The sequence below is a fragment of the Onychomys torridus genome, chromosome 16 (assembly GCF_903995425.1).
Source record: "Onychomys torridus chromosome 16, mOncTor1.1, whole genome shotgun sequence".
NCBI lineage: Eukaryota > Metazoa > Chordata > Mammalia > Rodentia > Cricetidae > Onychomys > Onychomys torridus.
In genome coordinates, this window is record NC_050458.1 from 57,409,833 (window position 1) to 57,434,550 (window position 24,718).

The 24,718-nt window shown below is 40.4% G+C and overlaps 1 protein-coding gene across 3 annotated transcripts in view; it reads left to right on the forward strand.

Annotated features, from left to right (window-relative positions):
• Window positions 1-24,718, forward strand: part of Pdzrn4 (PDZ domain containing ring finger 4) — a 365,789-nt gene that overhangs the window by 208,444 nt on the left and 132,627 nt on the right. Inside the window, exon 1 of one of the 3 annotated variants that reach the window (XM_036209003.1) lies at window positions 2,209-2,519. The exons of the other annotated variants lie outside the window; for them this stretch is intronic. Coding sequence (XP_036064896.1) covers window positions 2,451-2,519 — 69 coding nt within the window. The 5' untranslated portion in view covers window positions 2,209-2,450. Of the gene's footprint in view, window positions 1-2,208; window positions 2,520-24,718 lie in introns of those variants that run through there. 3 annotated transcript variants of the gene reach the window in all.

The following is a 24,718-nucleotide window of genomic DNA, read 5'->3' on the forward strand; positions in this document are numbered from 1 at the left end:
TTTGATAGATGACTAGAGAAGCCACACTTGTTTCCTCAGATGGAAACAAAGGAGCAGAGGGTCTAGTAATGAATAAACACAACAGCCAAGAGCAGCTGCAGAACTGGACAAGCAACCTCAATGGAAATTGCCTACTTCTGCTTCACTAGAATGCTCACCTTACTTTCTAATCACTGAAAAAAAAAATTAGAGCTTGGTTTATTTTTTGTTAAAAGCCCACCTCTAAGATATGGTGAGAGCTCCAAGTGAGCAACAGTTTAGATAGTTTACATACCCAGCTTTCAAAACCTTCCCCAAAGGAGATTAGTCAGTCATGACACCGAACCGTCTGAAATGAGTGAATGAGCCATCCTTGTCTTATTGTACTCTGATCCCTTGACCTGGATATTTAAGTACTGAACATCAGTATCTGAGAATCCATAACTCACTTAAATTTAGCTTAGAAACTTCCAAATAAAATCAGTGTGTGCTTGGAAGAAAGAGATGAGCTCCAACATCTTCAATCCTGATAATATCAAAGGTATTGTTTCTTCTACACTTAGAATATTTGCTTCTGTTTGTGGGCACCATAGAATTCCCTGAGACAAGTGTATCTTAAATACATTTGTCCCATAAAGAAATCAAGTCTTAATTAAAGTCTCCTACAAGTGGTTTCTAATTTGCAGGATGTCCTGGCAAAATTCGTTCACATGAGTACCGTTGATTATAATTCCACTTTCAGGAAGGTCCCGAATCTTGGCTTCCATCCAGGCTGTTAGGTGAAATGAGGCCCAGATAATCAGATTATTATCTCCCCAAGGAAATGGCCAACAATGACTGCTCATCTCAGGCTACTTGCTGGAGTTGAGGTGCTGCTAGTCACAAAGCTGATGTGTTAAAAATTAGTACTCATTGGATTGATTTCCTGTTAACTATTCTAAACATTTGACAAAGCACTTTTAGGAATTTAGACTCCAAAAAGTGTCTATAGAGAAATGTTCAGAAATTAAACATCTCCAAAATCCACTGTGATCCCTAAACAAAGGCATGAGTATATTTTTTTCCCTTTCAAATGTATCTGATATTCTGTCCAGTTTAAAATGCACTGGGACAAGGACATACTTCTTAATTAACAGAGATTTTAGACAAGTCAGTGTTGCAACAAAAGGAATTGTCTTTTACTAATCTGCTTTGGCTGTTTGTAGTATATTTTTAAAGGACCCAAAACACTACTTACTACCTTGGGGCCCAAAGTAACTATTTGTGAGTGTGGAATTAAGTGGATTAATTCTATTATTTGCAGATCTGAGCTTCATCTTTAAGTCTGTGTTCACCTTTGCATCTTATGAATTCCAAATACAGAATCACAAATGGAGTTATTGTGCATTACAGTAGAATGTAAATATCTCCAATGTCAGCATCCTGAAATATTATATATGACTTTAATAAAATTAGCATAAATACTATATATGTTGGTAATTTATCTGAGGAAGTACATTGTATTTATCTAATTTTTAAATATAGATCTACATGCATTATGGTGCTTCAAATGTCTATTTAATGGACATGCCCTTATTATCTAATTAAAATATTTATTATTTGTGCCAGTATCATGTGCTTAAATGATCTTTCTTTGCAGTAGGAGACTGTGCCTTGCATTTTCTCAGGGTGCTGGTCTTTACAGATAATCCACTCAATCATTTCTATAGGGTAAAAATGAAAACTGAAAGAACCCCCCCCACACACACACACATAGACACACATAGACACACACACTCTCATCCTTTCCCATATCAACTCCATAATTTTCATTTGTTTCTGGGTTTGTTTTCTTAATTTAAATAATCCCTCTTATTCATCCTCCCTATATTAAATAATGTTGAAAACATTTCTTTGTTGCAAAACACAGAGTTGTGAACTAAGTAATTTTTGTTTCTCAATTTTTTATTACCATATTAGAAGCTTGTATCAATGGAGAAATTAAATGTGTGCTCTTTTAAAATGCCCTACGTTCAACCCCTGTATCCTTAATAAACAGAGATGGTATTGACACAAGTGAATTTTGTTTAACCACACTACATTTGCCTCTTAATTAGTGAATATTCATCTGTCATCAGCAGCAGCTATGACACCCCACCCTGCTAACATGTTCTGTCATAAATAATCAATGAGGCACTATTAATATTCATGAGCTGGAATCTGTGTAGTCATGTGCACTGATGCAGAGACAGGGGGAGTGTTGCCATGAACTGACTGGAAACTCTGTGTGTATCGTGAGCGCAAGATACTTCGGGAACGCGGAGAGCATGCACCCTGGCTTCTGCCTTCAGCTAACAGCGGTTTGTCTGTTTCTGGACCGAAGTGACTGATGATAAACACTAGTCAAGACTGGAGGGTGATTCCCTTTCAGTTCACTTGCCTTGCAGTTCTGGGGAAACTGGAAGATTTGTGCTCTCTCTCTGCTTCCTAGAATGGGCTGCAATTTGTGCACTTTTCAGAAAAGAGAGGAACACTACAAACTGCTGTACGAAGTTTCCCAGGTGAGTGCAGGTCTGCACGCAGCAGCAACCAAAGCAGCCAGGCTTTGTGTTCATCTGAGCAATGGGAAACGATTTCTGGCTTGCTTGATTTTTTTTTTTTTTTTTTGTCTTTCATTGCATTTCGGAGTCGAGGGCAGACTTGCTGTTTGGGGGCTTTTTATTTGACATTTGGGTGGCGGTTTTCAGTTTTCTCACCACTCCCCCTTCAGATGACTTCCTGTGGGATTCTTTTAACATTTTGAGGATCTGCTGCCAAGATGTCTGTCAAGTCAGAGGAACAGCTCTGAGATCCCTGACTGTAATCTTTTAAGAGACCTCTTTGGTTTGGGGATCATGTTGACATTTGAAAATCAATTGTATCATTGTCTGCATAACTACTGGGAGTTAATAGGTCTGTGGTCTCAGTGATTTTGAATAGACAGGAAAAGTTTCTTGCCAAATCTGGTTAGCCAGAGGAAATTATTTGATTAATGAGATTTTTTTTTTTTTTTTTGCTTTGGTTTAAGAGAAAGACTTGGTATTTTTGTATAAAGGAAACAACATGACATGTCATAAGAAAGATAAAAAGGAATTATATTTTACAATCTATTCTTGGAGCCTAGTTCTATTATCTGTCTATTTAGCACTATAAATCAATTGCAAGAGTGTGCATTGCAGTGTGCATGTATGACTTAGGGAAAAATCATACAAATTCAACGTCTCTTTAATGCATATCTGAGGGCTTTTCTGGCTAAAAAAAATAAGGAACCTAGTCAGCTTCCATAATTTTAATGTAACTGTTCATTACTATTTGTTCATTGCTCACATGCAAATGTCTCATCTGGCAGAATAAAGTTTATTTTTCCCCTTTTCTGGTCTGCCCCAAATATGACAGGGCCACTTTCGTTTTTAGACAGTATTGCTGTGAGAAGGCACTGCTTGGGACATTGGTGGTCTATGGCCCAGCAGTAGCCAAGTGCCCACTGCTTACTGGCTCCCTCTGATGCCCCCAGACGTGATTCATTTCACAGTGGGCTAATTACAAAGTGGATTTGCTACACATGAAACAGCCTCCTCAGTTGCAATGTTAATGCACATTTTCATGGTAATGTGATCAGAGGCTCATTAGGCAGTTTCCAAAATGATCCTCTGCATTAATTAAATATAAAAAATGATTCCTTTATCACCAGAGAGAGGAAAAAGAAGATTAACATTGTTAATTACACTGGGGGGCTATACCTTTGGCTTTCCCTTAGAAAAGAAAACCTATAAACTTGGAAGAGTGAGCTGAAGTAAAGCCTGTTTCCTGGATGCTTGCCTTCAACTCTTGAAAACAGTCTCCAGGTGGAGCACTCTCCTTAGTTTGCTTCTTAGAGTTGGACTTCCAGCGTTGGTTTTTCTGTGGTCCAGGAGCAGGGAAGTGGGTTCATCTATCTGTTGGTGGTGGTTTTTACATCTCAAGTCCAAATAATATAAAAGCAAAGTGTGGTGGTGATGGTGGGAACGCGCACCCCTCCCCAATTACGCCTGGCACATGATGTTTATGTCCTAGAAGGGCAGGGATACTGCATCCAGCACGCAGCACTGTGCCTGCTAGGAAGCAGGAGCCTTTGTTATGGATTTGGAGAATGCTTCTCTGTGAGTTTGCCTTCAAGTGCTTCCCAAACCATGAGCAAACAGCTAAGCCTCCTTCCTTATTGCTTCTGCCTGTACTCCATCCGTTTATTTTATTCTCTCTACTCCCAAGCTGTAGTACTTATGGTCTTTAATAAAAGGGTGAAATGAAGGATTAGCTTCCATTTAACTGGCTTTTATTAGATAAGTTAAAACCTCAGCTTAAAGGTCTTGCCTGCATTTTCCAAGAGGGGCCCTCCTGCAGCGCATCCCCAGCTTTGCTGTCTATTTTATTGAGTTAATGGATAGATAAGGTATCAAAGGAAAGCAACGATAGGCTCATATAATACACTGAGGGGCTGCAAACTCTTTTCTGTTTTTATTTGGAGGAAAGGCAGCTCAGAACATGAAAGTCTGTACATTCTTAACCAGGTGTTTGGGAGAGCCCTTAGCTGCCCCTGTTAGAGAGGATACAGTTCACAGAATCTCCTCGAGACTGGAGCCTGATTTCTAGCAAGTGCATTGAGATGAAGCAGTGCGCACCTGCCTGCCCCCAGACTGTATATTTGTATACTTGTTATTCCCATATCACCTGCGTCTTTGTTTCTTTGTAAGTTTTAATAGCTGAGGAACATTCTGGCTTATGTGGGGAGGAGGGTGTGATGATGCAAAATTAGCATTGACTATATAATGTGTTCCCACAAGATGCAAGATGCATGTTTCTTTCTGATAGGCTCATTATGGTTTGGAACTTTCTGCTTTTCCTCTCTGGATTTAGTGAGCTGATAAGCAGGGTTATGACTTTGGGAAAAGAGGTAGTAAGTGTGCTCCCTGAGGAGCCCAGTTGAGGCAGCCTTAACAACCTACTCAGGCAGACGGTGTCCTTTCTATTTTGGTGATATTTTTTGCTTTCATAGAGGAGCCACGACTTGCAGTTGGCAGAAGAGATGGAATGTCACCTCAAGAAAATTATTTTCAGCTGTGGTTGGGTGGGTCAGGGTCTAGCATGAAGCCACAAAGGTGACTCCAGGGCTGGGACAGATAAGGTGACCTTCCCACCAGGCAATGTCATGTACCTTTCATCTGATAACTTTTTCATGTGCCAGGGACACTACTGTTTTCTGCAGTGATTTATTTTATGCAAAGTAGGTTATTCATTAACCTCTTAAGAATTAATAAGTGGGGGCTTTGAACAATGCCCTGCTATTGACAAAAGCTGAATCGCCCATTTTGTATTAATGTGATTAAAGGACCACCTGCACCATGCCAGTGCTTAAGCTGGTCAGGCATTTCCGTCCCTATTAGCACCTGTTCTCTTGAGTGACACCCAACACTGGTGCCTAATCTAACAGTTTGTTAACCTCGTTGTTCGTATAAACTCAGTGTAACTTTTTGATTGATTAAATGATAAAAGCATCAATGGCATGCTTAGTAGCATTGAGCCAAGTCTTAAAATGAAGAGCTAATGTTTAAAAGTTCATGTTCTTTCTACCAAAAGGTATGTATAAAAGTTTTTATTTAATGTTTAGAAGGGAAACAAGGCAAAGCTCTGTTCTTCCTAGCCACATTAGAGGAAAGAAATTAACTTGCCTTCAACTTCAGGAAGCTAGAAGTGAGGTAGTGTGGGTCTCTGTGCAGAGCCACAGTTGTGAAACTGTTCCCTTTTGAAGGGATAATTTTATGCAAGACAGGGTTCTTTTATTTATTTGAATAACTGGGGCCAGCAAAGAGGTCTGCCTCCTTGCCCACTGGCATCTGTGAATCTGCCACATGAACTGGATATAACCTGAGCAGAAAGCAACACAAACACCACAGGGCATGGAGGCTGATGCCTATAATTCAAGTATTTGGAGGCTGAGGCAGGAGGGTTGCTGGAAGTTTAAGTATTGTATAGACTGCAGTGTAGTAGCCTTACTCAAAAAAACAAAACAAAACAAAACCCTAAACACTAATACTAATGATCTCTTCCTGTGTTCTAAGTACTGTCCTGGGTGCTTTCTCCAAAACGGAGAAAAATCCTTTTCTATCTCTTAAGAACTTTTTTGTTTGTTATGTGTTTATGTCTGTCTGCCTCTCTGTGTGTATGTTCAGGCAGGTGTGTACTATGCCATGTGTGGCAGTCAAGGGACCACTGAGGTTGGTCTTTCCTTCTATCATGTTTTCTGGAGATCCAACTGGGGCCATCTGGCTTGGCAACAGTGCTTAGCTGTCTCACTGGCCTTGTGTCCTGTAGTTTTCAGTATTAATAGGCTATGGTCTTTCTTAGCTTGCAGTGATTCTCGAATCCATATACGTTCATAGTTCCCTTTCTCTGGGACCTACTGGGGAACCTTCAGATACCTTTGCCTCACAGTATGCAATCCCAACTTGGAATTCTTACCAACTCTCACCATATTTCCAAACTCTAGTCTCATTGCTTTTAGAGCCACTGACTGGAAATAGATATCAATGTGGTGTTTATTCACACAGTGGCCTTCCGGAGGATTATACTTCTATGTCACCCTGGCTTCCACCTCCTCACCACACCTTTTATTTACTCTCTCTGCCATTGCACTAAGAATGTCTACTTTAGGATTAGTTAGTGGGCTGCCTACCCTGACCACTATGCGGTTATAATTTTCTCCAACTTGAATGGTTCCCTGTGACTAGGAAATGATACAGTTGTCTCATTGTTCTTCTCCAGGTACAAAGTGCAATTCCTGAAGACCCTTTTCCTTGCTTTAAATCAGTTTCCCAATCTGTGCCCTTGGAGCTTAGTACCTTTGGCCACCCCCAGTCATATTTCCTTATCACTAACAATTCAAATTCATCCTTGAACATAAAAATTTTAGAAATTATCAGTGAAAAGAAATTCTGCACCCCCACCCCACAAGGTTGTAGGAAACCTCAAAGTTCGCTCAACATACCATAAGACCAAGTTGTCCAAGGAGATTTAATTGCCCTAAAGGGACAGAGGGCAGGGAATAAGATACAAAGACAAAAACCAGAGGACAAGGAAGAGGGGGACAGGAATAAGGGGGAGGGGCAGTGGCATTTGTCTTGGAGGACAAAGGACTGCCTCTGGATAGAGAGGAGACAGACATGGCACATAGGAAAATGGCAGTTTATAGAGATACAAGGAGAAGTCTTGTGTTAGGATTAGGTGCTTAATTTTAATTGGGCATGTTAATTGGGTGAATCAAAGGGGGCTTCTGATTGATGGACCTTGTTAGTCAGCCTCAGGAGGAGGAAATGAGCAAATAAGGGACTAGACCTTGGTGGCTAGCTTGGGGAATGTAATCAATTAGGAAGAAGGTTAAGGCCTAGCAGAGGCAGGAGCTCAAGTGAGCTAGTATCCCTGCAGGGTGCTTAGGGTAGTTCTTTGTACCATTAAAACTCTTTCTCTATGTCTGTCTGGCAGTATGGTCACCTTTTTATGAATGAATTGGAAGTTTGTGGAAGGCAGGTCAGGTGCTCTTGTGTTCTTATGACCCATGATGCCTTTCTAACCCACGGCTTTAGAATCAAACCATCCCATTCACAGCCACATCCATGGAAGCTGCTTAGACCAAGGGCACGCACATGATTGGAGGTTCATTTAAAATGTTTTCCAGTCTCTGAGGGTTTTTTGTTTTGTTGGGGTTTTTTTGTTTGTTGTTGTTGGTTTTTTGTTTGTTTGTTTGGTTGGTTGGTTGGTTGGTTTTTCAAGGAAGGATTGTATGAGCGAGTGATATTGAGACCATGATTGGAAAAAGCACAGGGACAAATAGCCAAACTAGTAGAAACACATGAACTATGAACCAATTAGCTGAGGAGCCCCCATGGAACTGGATCAGGCCCTCTGGATAAGTGAGACAGTTGATTAACTTGAACTGTTTGGGAGGTCCCCAGGCAGTGGAGCTGAGACCTGTCCTTCCTACATGGGCTGGCTTTTTTGGAGCCTGGGGCCTATGCTGAGACATTTTGCTCAGCCTTGGTGTAGGGAGGAGGGGACTGGACCTGCTTTGGCTGAGTCTATCAGGCTGGGCTGACTCCCCAGAGGAGACCTTGCCTTGGAGGAGGTGGGAATGGGGGGAGGAGGAATGGGGGATGGGAGGAGGGAAGATGGTAGAATCCGTAACTGATATGTGAAATTAAGTTAATTATAAAATAAAAATACTTTAAAAAAAAAAAAGAAAGAAAGAAAATGGGTATTTAAAAAAAAATGTTTTCTAGTCTCACAAATATAGTCTAGAAAACAGATCATTAGTAATAGGAGTGTAGCAGGAAGAAATACATGGTGTTTTGCTTAGACTGAGGAGCCTAACACATATAGTTGACTATAAAAAGCAGGCCATGCCAGGCAGTGGTGGCCCACACCTTTAATCCCAGCACTCCAGAGGCAGAGGCAGGCAGATCTCTGAGTTCAAGGCCAGCCTGGGCTACAGAGTGAATTCCAGGAAAAGCGCAAAGCTACACAGAGAAAGCCTGTCTCAAAAACAAAACAAACAAACAAAAAAGCCAGCCACACATGAGAATCAGGGACATCAGGGAAATCAAATAGGTGGTTTTTTTGCAAAGAGAAGCTCAAAGAATAAGTCCTGAGTTGTCAACAAGTGATCTTGTTTTGCTGTTCTCAACACATCCCTGTAATAAACATCCATTTTATTTGCCAGAAGAGTAAGTGAACACATGTTCCAATAATGTCTCACTTTTGTTGATTATCTAACAGGTAACAAGAACTCTAGACATGCTATTCAATTCAATAAGCTTCCTGTAAACAGAGGCTTCTTAAAAATATGTCAAGAGCTGGCCTTTATGATTGGGAACACAAAGAGAGTCCTTTTGAGAAATACACAGACTGACAGACAGCAGAGGGGGGACTTGTGTGTCTTACACAAGCATAGTGTTTTATCATCTTTTAAGTGAAGATCCACCAATGTGGGGCTGAAGGAGGGCAAAGGTGTCAGAACGACAGAGACGGGGTCAGGTGAGAGGCAGAGGAAAACTGAAAATGGAATAATAGAAGAAATCCACAGAGGTGACAAACAGGTGGTGCATTGGAAAATATCTGGCATAGGAGAGCTCTAAGCAAGTGTTAAAAAAGCCGAAAGAGGGAGGGGGACTCTAGAATGGCCTGAGAATGGGTTAGACTAAACTGGAGAGTCCCTGTTGTCTGATTTTTGTTTCCTCCTCCTCCTCCTCCTCCTCCTCCTCCTCCTCCTCCTCCTCCTCCCCCTTTTCTTTGGAGGGAGGGAAGAATGAAGGGTAGAGAGAAGTGAGAGGTTGGGTTTGTATTTTAGACTGGTGGATGGTATGCCTCAGCAAGAATCCATCAAGCGAAACCAACTAGGAAGCCATTGCCAGGGGCCAGTCTGTGTAGATAGAACATGTGAAGAGGGAACCTGGAGACCAGGTGGAGACAAAGCCAATAGGTGTCTGGCTTCTGAGAGTATATGTGCTCATGCTGACAAAGAGGGCAGTAAGAGAGGTAAAGTGAGTCCTAGAAATGGAAAGGAAGCTGTTAATGTGACTTCTGGTCTCAGTCATGAGAGCCCAAAAGTGGAATACCAAATATTGTAAGCAAAACCTTGACATACACCTATTGGAGCTGTGCACCCAGGCAAGAGAGCAGAACTAAGAAGAGGGAAGAACTCTTCGAGACTCATGGAGAAGTCATGAAGACACCACCGAAGAACAACAAAGGAGAAGAAAGTAAAACAGAAAACAGAACTTGTTGTGGGCTGAGAATGACCCGACTTGTGGGAGGAGCTATAAGAAGAGGGAGTTAGAAAGCGACCAGAACAGACAGTGCTTTGGAGTGATGGGGAAGAGCAAAGAGTTATTTGTCATGGGTTCCCACAGCCCTTCTCCGGAAGGACCATTGGCCCCCGCTACTGGGAGTCCAGACAGCTAAAGATGTTACTGCTGGCCCTTCGTGGGCTTCTTAGCTATAGAGCCCACCCAAGGTCAGTCCTCTTCCTTGAAGCTCCATATCCAGAGATGACAGATGAAAACATAAAACATGCAAAGGGGACCTGCCATCTTGGTGGTCAGACCTGGAACACTGTGAGTGTCATTTGAACTCAGGTGTTCCCTGCAGCTGCTATTGGTCCTACCTCACAGTTCAGCCATGCTGCCCAATCCAACTTACACACACACACACACACACACACACACACACACACACACACACACACACACATACTTCAAGGGTTATACTTGGTAAGGAGCACACTTCATTCTGTCTCAAAGTGCACTTACTGAGGCACCTTATATAGTGATTACAGAGCATGTTAGTATGGAAATGAGGAAGAAGAATCCAGAAAGAGATTAAACAGCAAGGTAGATCTGCTGTACATCCCTGAAGTTAAGATAGGGCAGATTACCAGAGATAGAGTTGCTGCTAACATGTGAATGTAGTGTTTCTCTTTGGATTACAAAATTACTTAAAATTGCAATTATTAAAGTTGAAAGTTTTCTTTGCTTTCCTTTTAAAATTAAGATCTCCAGCCACCATGTTCAGATAGTGGTGGGTTAAATATGCAGCATGGAGAATGGGGAGTGTTGCTCAGTGGCAACATGCTTGCCTATCATGTCCAAGAGCCTGGGTTCAATCCTCTGCACCACAAAATATATCTTAGTTCCCTTATCTAGACCCTCTTCAATCCAAGACATTTAAGAATACTTCAGTATTAGTTCTAGAAAAGACTTTTTATAAAAAATAAATATTTTGAAAATCAGCAGGATGTCTAAAGGTGCCTGCCACAAATCATGATGACCTGCATTTGACCCTTGGAACCCATATGGTAGAGTAAACTGGGCCAAGATTGTCCTCTCATCTCTATACACACACACACACACACACACACACACACACACACACACACACACACACTATGGTTGGCACACATGTGCACACACACACTGAAAAGCAAACAAATAAATAAATGCAAGAAAAATTAAAAGTATTTTAATAATTCTACTTAATTTATGTAAGTTTAATAAGTAAGTGTCTTTCCCTACTGAAAAGATCAAAATAGCACATTTCACTAAGATGTGTATCGTTACTTAAATTCCTGCCACTTACTTAATTGATCTGGACATTGGAGGTCAGTCACCTCTAATTGCACAGCTATTTAGATGAAAATACTTTCCTTGTTAGGTTACACACGGGAGAGACATGTTACTGAAAACCAAATTGTAGGAATGCCAAAATATTGTACTATTCAAGTTGTTTGTTAAGGTGAGTAGGATAATCTAATTAGAAAACTCCTTTAATTTCAGTTTTTATTGAAAAGATTTCTAAGATATATTATGTGATTTACATAATTATTTAACATATGTACAATTAGTATCCATTTCCAGGCATGTTAGCTAGTAACAAATGACTGCATATCTTTAGCAAATAGTAGTTTCTTAACTTTATAAGAGTTAAGTAATTAAGTATAAAGATTAATTGATAGTGAAAAATCCTTCTACAGCAATCAGCGTTCAGTACATTCATTTTATATAAGTAGATTCTCACATATTGAATCTTCACAAGTCATTTAATTGGGTGCTCAATCAATCTTACTAAATGATGAAGGAAGGCAGCAGAATTAAATCAGTAGGCAATCAAGAAGAGGCCCTGGGTTGTGGTTCTGTGATTGATCTGTGCCCTGGAAATGTTCAGGATTCATGACTGGGAACAGGAGCCAGAGCAGGGTCTTCCCCCTCAGTTAATTATCCACCAACAACTTTCATCTTTACCCAATCTAGAGCATGCATCTTCAGAAGTTTGCGCATCATTCTTAACAAACGTCTTCTTGTAACTCATAGATTGAGGAGCCACTGGGTGACAGTTCTGTCTTCACATTTACAATTCTAGTAATGCAGGTTCAGCTGTGTTTCCTAAGGACCCATTTCTATAGACATCATTATAATCTGTCTCATCTCCTTTATACCATAGCAATTTCTTCTTTCTTAATCCTATCTCTCCCAATATGGAATACCAGCTTTAAAGGGTTATTATGAAGAGTTCATTGTTCCTTCAATAAAAAGCTTAAACAGTAGCAGCCCCATGTTGTCTGGTGTTTCCACACATAACAGCTAATTGCTAATTTGTGCTACTCTGTAACAAGCTGTAAATCTCGCCTTATGGTTCTTTATGCCATTGTAAAGCCCTTTCTCCCCCTGCCTTATGTAGCTTTATAGAAAAACTGTAGCTTAAAAAAAAAAGCTTGCTCTCATCTCAATTAGATATTTTTTCTGAACTAACCACTCATTCCCAAGTCTCATAAGAATCAGTTCCAAGTACCTTTATTTAAGAAAATGATGCTTTCAAGATATGTGAACAAAGAGAAATTTCTGAAACATTACAGCTTAATAAATCATAAATGAAAGACCATCATTATAATCAGTGTTCATATTAATCTTTTAAGTAAAAAAAAGTTTGAGAGAGTGTACTAAATAATCCTGAGTAATTATGCTACACTTGCGTTGTGTTCAACATTCTAATAGACTGTATGGAGAATACAAAAGAAACATAAGTCAAAAGGCAGTCTTCAAGGAGTGGATCAGCATGATGTAATAACAAGGCAGACTGAGACACCATAGCATGCTGAAAGGCATTTCTACATGGGATAGGCAGTCTAAGGAACTTTGGGAAGCAACATGGCAGTGATTACTATGGGATCGTAAGAGGATGGTCTTCATTAAGAGCCAAAGTCAAGCTCACACTCATGTTCTGCCTGTAAATCCATTCAGTTGAAGGCATTTGGAGACTAGGATCTATTGTAAAAGCAGTCATGAGAAGAAGACTGATAAGGCATATCAAGAAAAACTTGACTGAAGTCTGAGATGAGATTAGCACTGATAGCCTTGCCTTGCAAAATAAATGGCCCTGGTGATATGATCACAGGGTACTATGCACCTGAAGGATGCAACCAGAAACAAGCAAATCAGATCATAGAACATGTGGAGACACTTAAAGAAGTACAAGTATGCCCAGCTGATCAACAGTGGATGAGTGTATCATCCGTTCCTCAAGCATTCTCTGTACTTCCTTAGTGACTTACATTTCTAGTTTGAAGGTGGTTTTGCCTATGCAAGTGTGACCCCAGTGAGAAAGTTCTTCTAAATTGTCTTGTGGGGTATATTGCAAAATATTTAAAAATTGCCATTTAGTTATACAACTTCATTAGCCATTTTTTAATGGATTAATGTCAACCTTGAAGTATGTGGTTGAGGATTAAATAAGATGATAAGTTTAAAGAGCATAAAATATTCCAGGAATGCCAGAAGTACTAGCTCTTGAAGTTTTAATCTCATTTCAATCTAACAATGACCTTGGGGGATAACAACACTGTACCCATTCAACAGGTAAGAAAACAGAAACACAAAGTAATCTCAAGACAAATTCATAATGCTAGCAAGGGGAACAACTTGAATTTCAAATAAATATCTAGCTAATGGTAATGTCCTTGTTAAGGTTATTATAGAACCACATGTTCCATTCCTTTTGAACTGATCCACAACTACTGAGCAATTGGTGAATATCTGATTAATGAAGGAGAAAATGAAGGAGTCAAGTGTGGCGATACAAGCCTATAACCCAGCACTTGGGAGGCTGAGACACACAATCGTGAGTCTGACACCGTTTGAGCACCATCTAGCAAGACCATTGTGTGATATTTTGGTTGTGTTCTGACAAGTAAAGCTTGCTTGGGGTGAGAGGGCAGAGCTAGCCATTTGCTGACCAAAATTAACCATAGACGTTTGGAGGACTGTAGACAGATAAGAGGCAGGAAATAGCAAGGTGGGGCTGAGAGAAGATCTTGACCCTTTTGGAGGAAGGAACAGAAGAAGAAGGGAGTCACAAGAGGCTGTTCCCCTGCTTCTCTGATCTTTCAGATTCTTACCCCAATACCTGATTCCCAATTTTTTATTGATAATTTTATGAATAATTAGTTACGGCTTCAAAAGACCCCATCATAAACAAACAAACACCAAAAAAAAACCAAAAACAAAAACAAAAAAGCCAAGAATGGTGATATGGCATGCATGGAAAAGAGGAAAAAGGAAAAGAAATAGGATAAGAGACACTATTTAAATTTTTCATTCCACAGATTCACCCTAAATCCTCTTCTGATGTATGGAGAAAAAAATACCTATTTTCTATGACCAATTTCACCATTTCTTTGATTCACTTAAATCACATTCTCTCCTCTATGAAAGACTATTAATATGAGAGATTGACTCTCTTTCCTGACTTTCTATAAATCCATATCTGGCATACATATCCTTCTCAGTCTCTTGACTTCCTCTCCTAACAGCCCACGTTTTAGCCAAACCCAACTGTAAATCCCTATTTGCAAATACAATAAACTTTCCCATCTTGTGGTCCTTCAACAGAAAATCCTTTTTGCCCACAGTGTCTAAACTCATTCAAAAAAACAAAACCCTTGGTTCTTGTGACTCTGTTCCAGGTTCACTTCCTGAAGCCTTTCTCTGACCCAACCCAGAGACTCTCGCTCTTCTCAGCCCTACTCTTCAGCAGCGCTCCACAGTTCAAACACAGCCAGATATTTCTGTTTGTGCTTAGCTCTGCTTCAATGTGGCCATGTCACCATCTCACATGGTGTCTGAGCAGGAGCAGGTACCTAAAACAGGCTTAGTCTAGGAAAGCTGTTCTCAATCTGTGGGCTTCAACCCCTTTGGTGGTGGGACTACCCTTTCACAGGGGCCGCATATCGGATATCCTGCATATCAGATTTTCATATTACAATCTGTAAGAGTAGCAATATTATAGTTATGAAGTAGCAACAAAAGTAATCTTATGGTTGGGCATCACCACAACGTGAGGAACTATATTAAAGGGTCACAGCATTAGGAAGGTTGGGAACCACTGGACTAGGAAGAGGAGAGGCATCCCCAGTACTCTTTAAGTAAGTTGTCGAACTCTTCAGGGTGTGAGTCTGGGATAATTTTTCCCAGGTAATCTTCCTGGGAATACTTGACATGAGTAAACTCACTTTTCTCTTTCCAAAATATACAGTGCTTTCTATTTCTGCCATGACAGATGTTAAAGGCTCACTTTGTTTGTTTGTTTGTTTTTTAATATTTTTAATTTTATAATTAACTTAATTTCAAGTATCAGCCACGGATTCCACCATCCTCCCTCCTCCCACCATAGCCCTTCCCCCAATCCACCCCCAATTCCTCCAAGGCAAGGTCTCCCCTGGGGAGTCAGCCCAGCCTTGGTAGACTCAACCTAAGCAGGTCCAGTCCCCTCTTCCCTATACCAAGGCTGAGCAAAATGTCTCAGCATAGGCTCTAGGTTCCAAAAAGCCTTCTCATGCACCAAGGACAGGTCCTGGTCCCACTGCCTGAGGGCCTCCCAAACAGTTCAAGCTAATCAACTACCTCACTTATCCAGAGGGCCTGGTCCAATTCCATGGGGGCTCCTCAGCTACTGGTTCACAGTTCATGTGTTTCCGGTAGTTTGGCTATTTGTCCTTGTGCTTTTTCCAATCATGGTCTCAATATGTCTTGCTCATATAATCCTTCCTCTTTCTTGCCAATTGGACTCCCAGAGCTCCACCTTGGGCCTGGCCATGGCTATCTGCATCTGCTTCCATCAGTCCCTGGATGAGAGTTCTATCATGACAGCCAGGGTGTTCAGCCATCCGATCTCTCTTTGTATCTGCATGATTTTCAGTGGCCTCCAGATTTCTGCAGACTAAAGACTGTGTCTTCTATCTTGGCATCCTGAGAGTCAAACCCAGTGCCCACACAGGTGCTTCTTGACTCTACAACAAGTAACTAGGTGATGTCAGCAGAATGGTGTGATGAAGATGACACAGAAGTCAAATGAGATGGGGTTTTGTCCCCTCTGTGTGGCCAGATCTAGTAATATGGGTTGTTCAAACAACTGCAGAGTAGGTAAAAAAGAATCAAAGGTCTCGGGTGGCTTTCTGTGATGATTTGCTGTGGTATAGACGGACATTTAAATTGAGTACTTAAGATAGGACATGTCTCCTTTTTACATAATAAAAGAACATTCCTCTGTGCATGATTCAATGAATTGATTATTGATTTGGTATCTATCATCATTTTTGTTTTGCTCCCTCCCATGCTGTAAAATTGAATGAAATATTTGGTGTGAGGGTAGTTTACTATGTTTGTTTTATTTTAAATTATTTATAACCACGAATGGGATAGTAAAATGTGCTTGGATGGTTGAACTATTTATCTTCACACGTGCTCATCTTCAGATTAACAAGAATTTAAGGTGATGACGTAAAATAAGGTGTAAACTGCCTGCAATTGCCTTAATGATGATGCCTTTGGGTTTCAGCTAGTCTAGCACTGATGTGAAAATTTATTCATTGCTAATATGTTAGTTAAGAACATAGAAAACAAAGGCCATGAAAATATTTTTTAAAACTTAAGGTATACATAAAATCTAATTCCATTTAAGAACACATTTTTTTCCAAGAACAGAAAACTATATTTTATTTATTGTAGCTATGATTTTAAAAGCCAAGATTTTTCAATCCATGAAGAATGTAGTTAAAGTGAAGTTAATCTACCTTAAACAGTGAGAGTCAGTCAAGCTTTGCAGGACAGGGGCTCATGGCCCACAGATAACTTTATGTAGGCCATTCATTCAGAAAGGGTAGAAGTTTGTGTTTTAAGTCCAAGTTTCTGATCCCATGATTAACTCTGAGATAAATGCTAACAAAATACCAAGCATATTTGCTTTGCCAAAGCAGAAGCTCACCCTACTCCAGGAAAATCAGGAGGGGTGGGAAAGGGTGGTGCTTTACTGGAGGTGGGGATTGGGAGGGTGGGGGAACAGGGGGGATAGGGAGGAGGGTCATGCTTTACTGTTTTATTAATAGTAACAATTTGAGAAGCTACATGTAAAGGTAATGTCCCTGTTTGAAGGTAGATTTATCCAAACTTTACAGAAGTTTTCTGACCACTGAAGTTAAAATGCTTACATTTTATTCAGCATTGAATCATAATATACTGAGTAAAGTTAGTTGATACAATCAAAAGGTAGGTCAGGACAGTTTCCATTTAATATATTCATGTATAAAGTTGGGAGTAAAAGCTACATAAAAATAAGCTCCACTTTCACTGGCACAGACTGACTGGTTAGCCCTTTCCAGTCCCATGTGAGCAAGGATCAGTGCCCTCCAGAAATGTATAAATGTTATAATTATTATATTAATAAGTATAGCTAAGAGTGACTGACATAGAATAGATATCTTTGTCCAGGTTTCTAGCTCATTTTGGATGCACATTGATACAAAATAGACCTAAGAATCTCTCACAACTCTCTCTGCTCTCAACAGACAGCAAGGTGACCAGGCCCTGTTCTGCAGGAAAAGAGAATTGAGATCTCATAACTGACCCAAGAGAGTAATACAAGACTTTGAAGGAAGTGGGTACATGTAACACAAATTGCTAAATGGTCTTATTAATAAAAAACTCAGAGCCAGATATCCGGGTGAACGCTGAAAGATCAGAGAAACAGAAAAAGTCACAGCCAACCTCACCTCTCCAATTCCTCAGCTGATCCTGTTTCCATGAATCCTCAGATTAAAATCCTCTGAGTCCTTACCCCTGAGGGTCTCAGTTGAACTGCTCTAAGCACTGGATTACCTCTATGAAAATCCCAATCTGAAGAGAGAGCTACTTCCTGTATATTCACACTTATATAACTTTCTGTGTCCTGCCATCTTACTTCCTCTCTCTGCCCAGCTACATCACTTCCTGTCTATCTGTACAGACCTGCAAACCTCAATGTTTGACTAGTGCTGGGATTAAAGGAGTGTGCCACCACATCTGGCTCTGTTCCCAGTGTGGCCTTGAATGTCTGCCTCCTGAATGCTAGGATTAAAAGCATGTGCTACAATTGCCTGACCTCTGTGCTTAATATAATGGCTGGCTTTTTCCTCTGATCCCCATGCAAGCTTTATTTGTTAGAGCACAAATAAAATATCACCACAGGTACACAAATATCTTGCCTGCTATTTCTAAGGTGATCATACTCATGTGATAATCTTAGCAAACTAAAGACTTCTGACTGAGACACTGGCACTGTCCATACCATGTTTTTGAGCACATCAGTGACTTTATCATCAGCATGCTAATGGCTGTGCCCAAGTGTGCCCCTCCTCTCCCTGCCCCCCACAAATACCCAGTTGTCATTTTCTGCCACATCGCCAAAACAATTTCAAATCTGGTTCTGCCCTTTGAAGTTTACTTTGCTTTGGCTCCTTTGAAGTAGTCACAGCATCCTGGCCAGAATGATCTGTGGTTCAGAAGTTGTGGAAAATTCTAAAAGAGGGAAAGATACTTACTCATTTGAGTTGTAGACTCTTCTATTGATCTATTTCATGAAGGTTTAGTTTTTGTGTTTGTTTGTTTGTTTGTTTGTTTGTTTGTTTGTTTTTGAGCTGAGGATCGAACCCAGGGCCTCGCACTTGCTAGGCAAGCGGTCTACCACTGAGCTAAATCCCCAACCCCTAAAGGTTTAGTTTTTAATATCCTGTACCAAATCACTGCTTTTAGAAAGTGCACAAGCAACAGAGAGATGGCTAATAGGACCTTAAGAAGTATCTATTTCTACATCAGTACCATTATCTCAGTAGTTATAAATAGCATGCAATAAGTGATCATATCATCCTGGTGTTATCTTGGGTCTACTGAAATGGCCCATGATTCCTAGCAAATGAGGCCTGCCTGGAATGTGCTGATATCTTTAGTAAGGCCTACTAGACTCAAACTCCTTTCTTAAAATATTATGCATATAATGCTTTGATTTTTAAATGTAAATAAAAAAATCTTTTCATCTGTGCAAGTTCAGTACAGAAACAATGTACAGCATACAGTGTCAGTAACAACAGCAGATAGGGAAAGAGGAGAGGACTGGGCAGGGGGGATGAGAAGGAAGAGAGGCTGAGGCTGAGCTAGCCTTACAGAGGTCTTCAGCCAGGGAAAGCAGGCAGGCCTCTGCATAACTGCCTTACCTGCTCCTGGATGTGCTTGCCCAGTTGAGTGGCAGCAGCTTTGAACCAGGTGGCTCCCTCAAGCTAAGCACAGTGATGTCAGACCTATGTCTCAGCTATGAGGAGAGAGTACTTGGTTCTGAAGAGGGGATCTCAGCACTCAGCATCCCTCAGGATATACCAGTTCAACTTGTATCGTGGGGCCTACTTTCTGGTCTGTAATAAAATGTTCCTTCTGAAAGGATTTTAGTCACTTACAGGGGATACTCTGGCTCCTTAAGGTTAGAAGATTCTTCTCCTCTTTATCCATGCCATGGTTAGTTTAAATCATTTTCTGAAGCATGCCACTAGAGCATGTTTGGGGAGAGTGACTTTGAAAGTGTGACGTGTGGAAATGTGATGAATCATGTACGGTGCTAATCCCAAGTCATACAGCCGCACAGTCACACTCACTAAATATGTCCAGGCCATATTGTTGAACTCGGCACTGCCACAATCACCTCCTCAGGATGTTTCTGTCCTGTGACTAGTGGCTTCATCCATCTTCTTGTCCCATTACATTTTGTGTGACGGATGTCCTGTACCCATTAAAATTGATGGGAAAGAACAAAGAAAAGAAAAATGTGCCCTTCAATTGATTATCCCTCTGAAAGAGCAAATGAGAATTTTCTAGTACCAACAGGAGATTTAGAGGGTGGATTCCTCATTTGTTAAGTGCTTTAATTAGCCAGGTTTACCAAACAGTCTCCAACTCACAGGGGCATCAGTCTATTTAGCTTTAAAAGTCAGTGCCCTGAAATGTTTGATCTTTGCAAGATGAATTTAGCTCTAACATTGTTTATAGTCAAGAGATATTTTGATGAAGTCTCCGGAATAGAATCAGCAAGATCAGGTGCCTTGCATCTTAGTTTTCTTTCCTTCCAGGAGCTATTATAAGGGTTCATTTTATGCTCTGTGATAGCTGATAATTGAATTTATCATTATTGTAACCTGAAGCCAAAACCATAGTGATTGTGGAAGGCCCGGTCTTCCAAGGTTTTTCTTGGATCTGCTGAATATTATCTTTCAGTCCAACAAATTGCAGAACAGCAAACTATTTCTGAAATGCTCCAAAACATTTGTTTAATCATGTTATTCACTGTGTTGTAGGGACAGTGAATCCTGGACCCTTGCAGCAGTAGCTACGGGTGATGGCCTCTGCCCCACTTGTCCCCCGGGAGGTTCTTGTGCTGTGTTAAAGAAATAGGGAAGACTTGTTGCTTTGGAGACATGATAGAATCACCTACTTTAAAGTGTGTATGTGTGTTTATGCGTGTTGCTGTTTACAAATTTCAAGCAGAAATAAACTCCAACAAATAATATAAAATAAAGTGAATTTCCTTGAGGAAATTTGACACCCCAGGGGCCTACAGAATAATTTCAATTTCAAAGGAATAATATGGCCTCTTGAGGGTGGGGATGGAAAAGTAAGAGTCATTCTCCCCTACTGACCTTGGTCACAGGGATGACAGAAGCTATTCTTGGGTTTTGACCATGGGGTGTATCTGTGAACAGCTGTCAAATTGGCTTAGCCCGGCTGGTCCACATTTTCAGCAATATTAATGATCATATGCCATACAAACACTTGGTCTGACTGTGGAGTAAATGGAAACATCCGGGCTTGAGGCAAGTTCTTTCATTTATGTGTAACAATTGTGTTAGCTAGCACTGTACACTACACCTTTCTGTGGTCAAAGAAATGGTCGATATTCATGTGGTCAAGTAGAAAAGCCACAAAAGGCCTACACAAAGGCCTGCTCAGCAGCTGGCCCATGGACCTGAAGACCTGACTTTATGGTTTGATTAATTATAGCTAATTTAAATTGTCATAGCCACATGTGGCTAAAGGGTACCATACTGAGCCACACAGGTCTGCACATTGTTAAGGAGTTATACTCCATACTATCAAAATGATATGCTTAAACCTTCAAGCCTATAACAGAGTTGTTATTCTCTTGGCATTTAAAATTATCTCTGTGACTTGTTTTGGTAGTGAATTAGACTAAAATATCATGAAATGTGAAATGCATCTTTGCAGACTGAAATAAACTATAAATTTCAAAAACAAGCATAAAAATTATTCCTCAAAAAAATAAAGAGTTTAAAAGTCCTAGAAGAACTTGATTAGACAACACCATTAATAAATAATCTGGGCACAGAATTCTGCAGAAAATATAATCTTATCACTTCATAAGTTACAGACCATGAAAGCCAGAAATCTGAGCCCTCCTGTCAGCAGGAGACAAAACATGGATCCACGAACTCTACAAAGGGGACCACCATGTTTCCAGGTCTCAGAAATGCTGCCATCACCTTTTGGGGTCATGATGAAAAAGTCAGATCCTCTTTCAGCCCTCTCGGCAGAACTAAAGAAAACAGCATGAGAACAATAGCCTTCGCAGAGCAGGACAACTGGGATGGCAGCCTCTATCATGGCTCTTTTAGCATCTCTGTGATGTTAGGGTTCTGTCCATCAGTCACGCACATGAACCTGGAGAAATCTTCATGGGCGGCCATCTCTTCAAAACTCTTAGCATATACTTTTGTGGATCAGTATTTATTTTTCATATATATTCAATATGTTCACCAAGATATGTGTATTTCTGAATCACATTTCAGTATCAAACCCATTTTATTTTAATGGAAAAGCACCGCCTTCCTTGGTATAAATAAATAAATAAATAAATACATACATACATACATACATACATACATACATAAATAAAAGCAAATAAATTAATGAATAAATAAATAAACAAATAAATAAGTAAGTAAATAAATAAATAAATAAATAAATAAATAAATAAGCATGGCTTTCCAGTGCAATTCTGAGGGGACCACATTTTTCTCAGCTGAGTCCCTCACCTGCCCCTACTCCACTATGAGGTGCAAGTTGCTAAAGCCTGGAGCTTCTCCCCTCCAGCACTTCTTCCATCTGTCTCCCTTCCTCACCCCTTCTTCTTTCCTTTAGTAGAGCCCTTCAATAAAGCCCAAGGTTTATTGAAGCCTAGCTTTCTCAAACTTCCTTCTGCTTTCTATGCTTCAGATCCTTTCTAACCAACTAGCACTATCTTGGTTTTGTTTGTTTGTTTGTTTGTTTGTTTTAGCTTCTTTGCCCCAGAGTCTTCAGTGTCGGGTGTGTAAATGTCTGCAGAACAACATCAGTTATACCTGCCCAGACAGTCCTGTGTACCAATAGCCTCCCCCCATCACACAACTGGAACCAATCATTCTCTTCTCCAGACCTGTTGGCTTCGTTTTTATCCAGGATATTTTAAAAGTTTACAAAGGAATTAATGATTATGTCTTTTGTTATTGCAAAATGTTTTCAGTCCTCTTTCCTATGGCTCCATTTAAGTGGGGGGCAGGCAGGGAATGTCCCCATTTTATAAAGACTGAAACCAACTGAAGATGGACAGGTGAGTTATCGCCTAACTATCCAGCTAGTAAGTGACTCAGTCCTGCCGTTCTCTTGATATTAACAAATTAACAAAAGAAATCAGTGAAGATACTATGTGTAGAAGTGTTCCTGGCATCTAGGTATTAAGCAATAAGTATCAAATGAGTCAACAATGAATTAACAAGGCATTGAGGGGAGAGAGAGGCAAAGGGAGAATTAAGAATTACTGCTTTTTAGCAGACTGAATGTAAAAGCCAAAGTAAAAGGCAGAGCTGAACATTGTACCTAGGTTTCTAGTATTGTATAGAGAAAGGGTGGCACTTGTGCCCATCAGGGGGAAGCTTAGAGGAGCCATTTCCTTTGAATATAGATGAGCCTTTATCTGTGTGAAGCCCTCTGGATCTGATTATACTGAATACAGTCTCATGTACTTGGTTAGCTCCATGTCTAATTATTCTCATGTGAATGTGCTGTTTTCATCTCTTTTAATACTTTTTATTCTTGTGGGGCCAATGCCCACTCCTGGAGAAAAGGTAGACCCTCCAGGAAATAGGGAGAGACTGGCTAATCTGAAAATATCATGAAGTGAGTGTGTGTTACTGATTTTGCGGTCTTCCTTCAAGAATGTGTAACATGTAAGTTACATGTACAGCTCAAATATGACTTCTTGGAAAATCATCTCAAAAATATGGACTGCATCGTCCTCTATGCCTTCTTCTTCAAGTATTTATGAGTGGGATGGGAGTGCAAGGACAACATGTACTGTTTTCCAGGTTGTAAAAATGAGTTTATTTCAGCCCTTCTAGTAGATGCTGAAATAAACACTTATTTCCCCACCACACACACTTTATAACAGAGAAACACTCAAGCCACAAAATGATGAATAACATTTTCTCCCTACTCCCTACTTTCAGCCAAAGAGAATAAGGGTATAGTGATATTTTATTTGTTCTGAAATGTGATTTTATTTGTATGTTAATAAAGTTGCCTTGGAACCAGAGCAAGCCTTAGCAGAAGCTGGGTGGTGGTGATACACACCTTTAATCCCAGCACTTGGGAGGCAGAGCTAGGCAGGATCTCTGTGTGTTCAAGGATACAGCCAGCATGGTGACACACACCTTTAATCTTAATACCAATCATAGAAGACCTGGAGATCTGTACAGACATGCAATGACGAGGAGGTCATGTGGCTGGGTTTACAACCAATGAGAAGGCAGAACAGAAACTCTATATAAAAGACAGGACACAGGAAGTAGCTCTCTAGCGGAGAGGAAAGACAGAGCAGCAGTGAAGGGTAAGGTTTTCAGCTCTCAGCTATTGCTCTGACCTCAATTGGCTCTGTTTCTTATTTAACAAGACATCTACATAAGGGGTTGGGGTACTGTACCCATTTGAGTCATATATTTATAACTAATTTCTAGGGACCCAAGATCCATGCTTATTTTTATTTTTCTGATACTAGAACCATGGATTTTGTTTTAAAACACAATAGTTCAATTTATGAGTTTCAAATATAGCTCTTATAAGTAATTGAAAAGCATTAGTAACTTTTTGGTAACCTGAGAAATAATTCATCGAGTATGTGGAAGTTGCCATCCAGTTACATGCCCACATTTGCTGGAATGTTTTCTAGGTGGAAGGGAAGGTGATAAGACAATGGAATTCAAGTCATGAACAAGACTCTGTGGGGACTTCACATCTTCAGAAATATGTCATTGTGCTCCGAGACAAAAATGCAATGAATTGCTAACTTGGAAAGGAAGGGGAATAGTGACTGAAGGAAGTACAGAGAAGTGTGAGAAACAGTCCAGCCCAGTATCCTTTGAATATCCAGCAGCAGGATGTGGGACAGTCTAAAGACCCTGAGTTATCTTTTCTCTGAAGTGAGAAGCTTTATGATGCATTTGGGAGCACTAATGGTTTACAAGCAACTGAAGTATGCTCCCCAAAGTTTATGTGTTAGAAACTTAGTTTCCAGTGGGTACAGGTGGAGCAACCTTATGAGGTAGGCCTGATAGAATGTGTCCTGTCACCAGCGACCCTCAGAAGTGATTTAAAAAGGTCTAGCAGAGAAAGTGAGTTCTCTGGAAGATGTGTTGTTACTAAGTGTCAGGCCCTTCTGTACCTGGCTGATTGCTGTTTTGCTTGTCTGGCATGTTCTAATGTAGCCAACAGGAAGATTAGAACAGATGGGCATGCCTTAG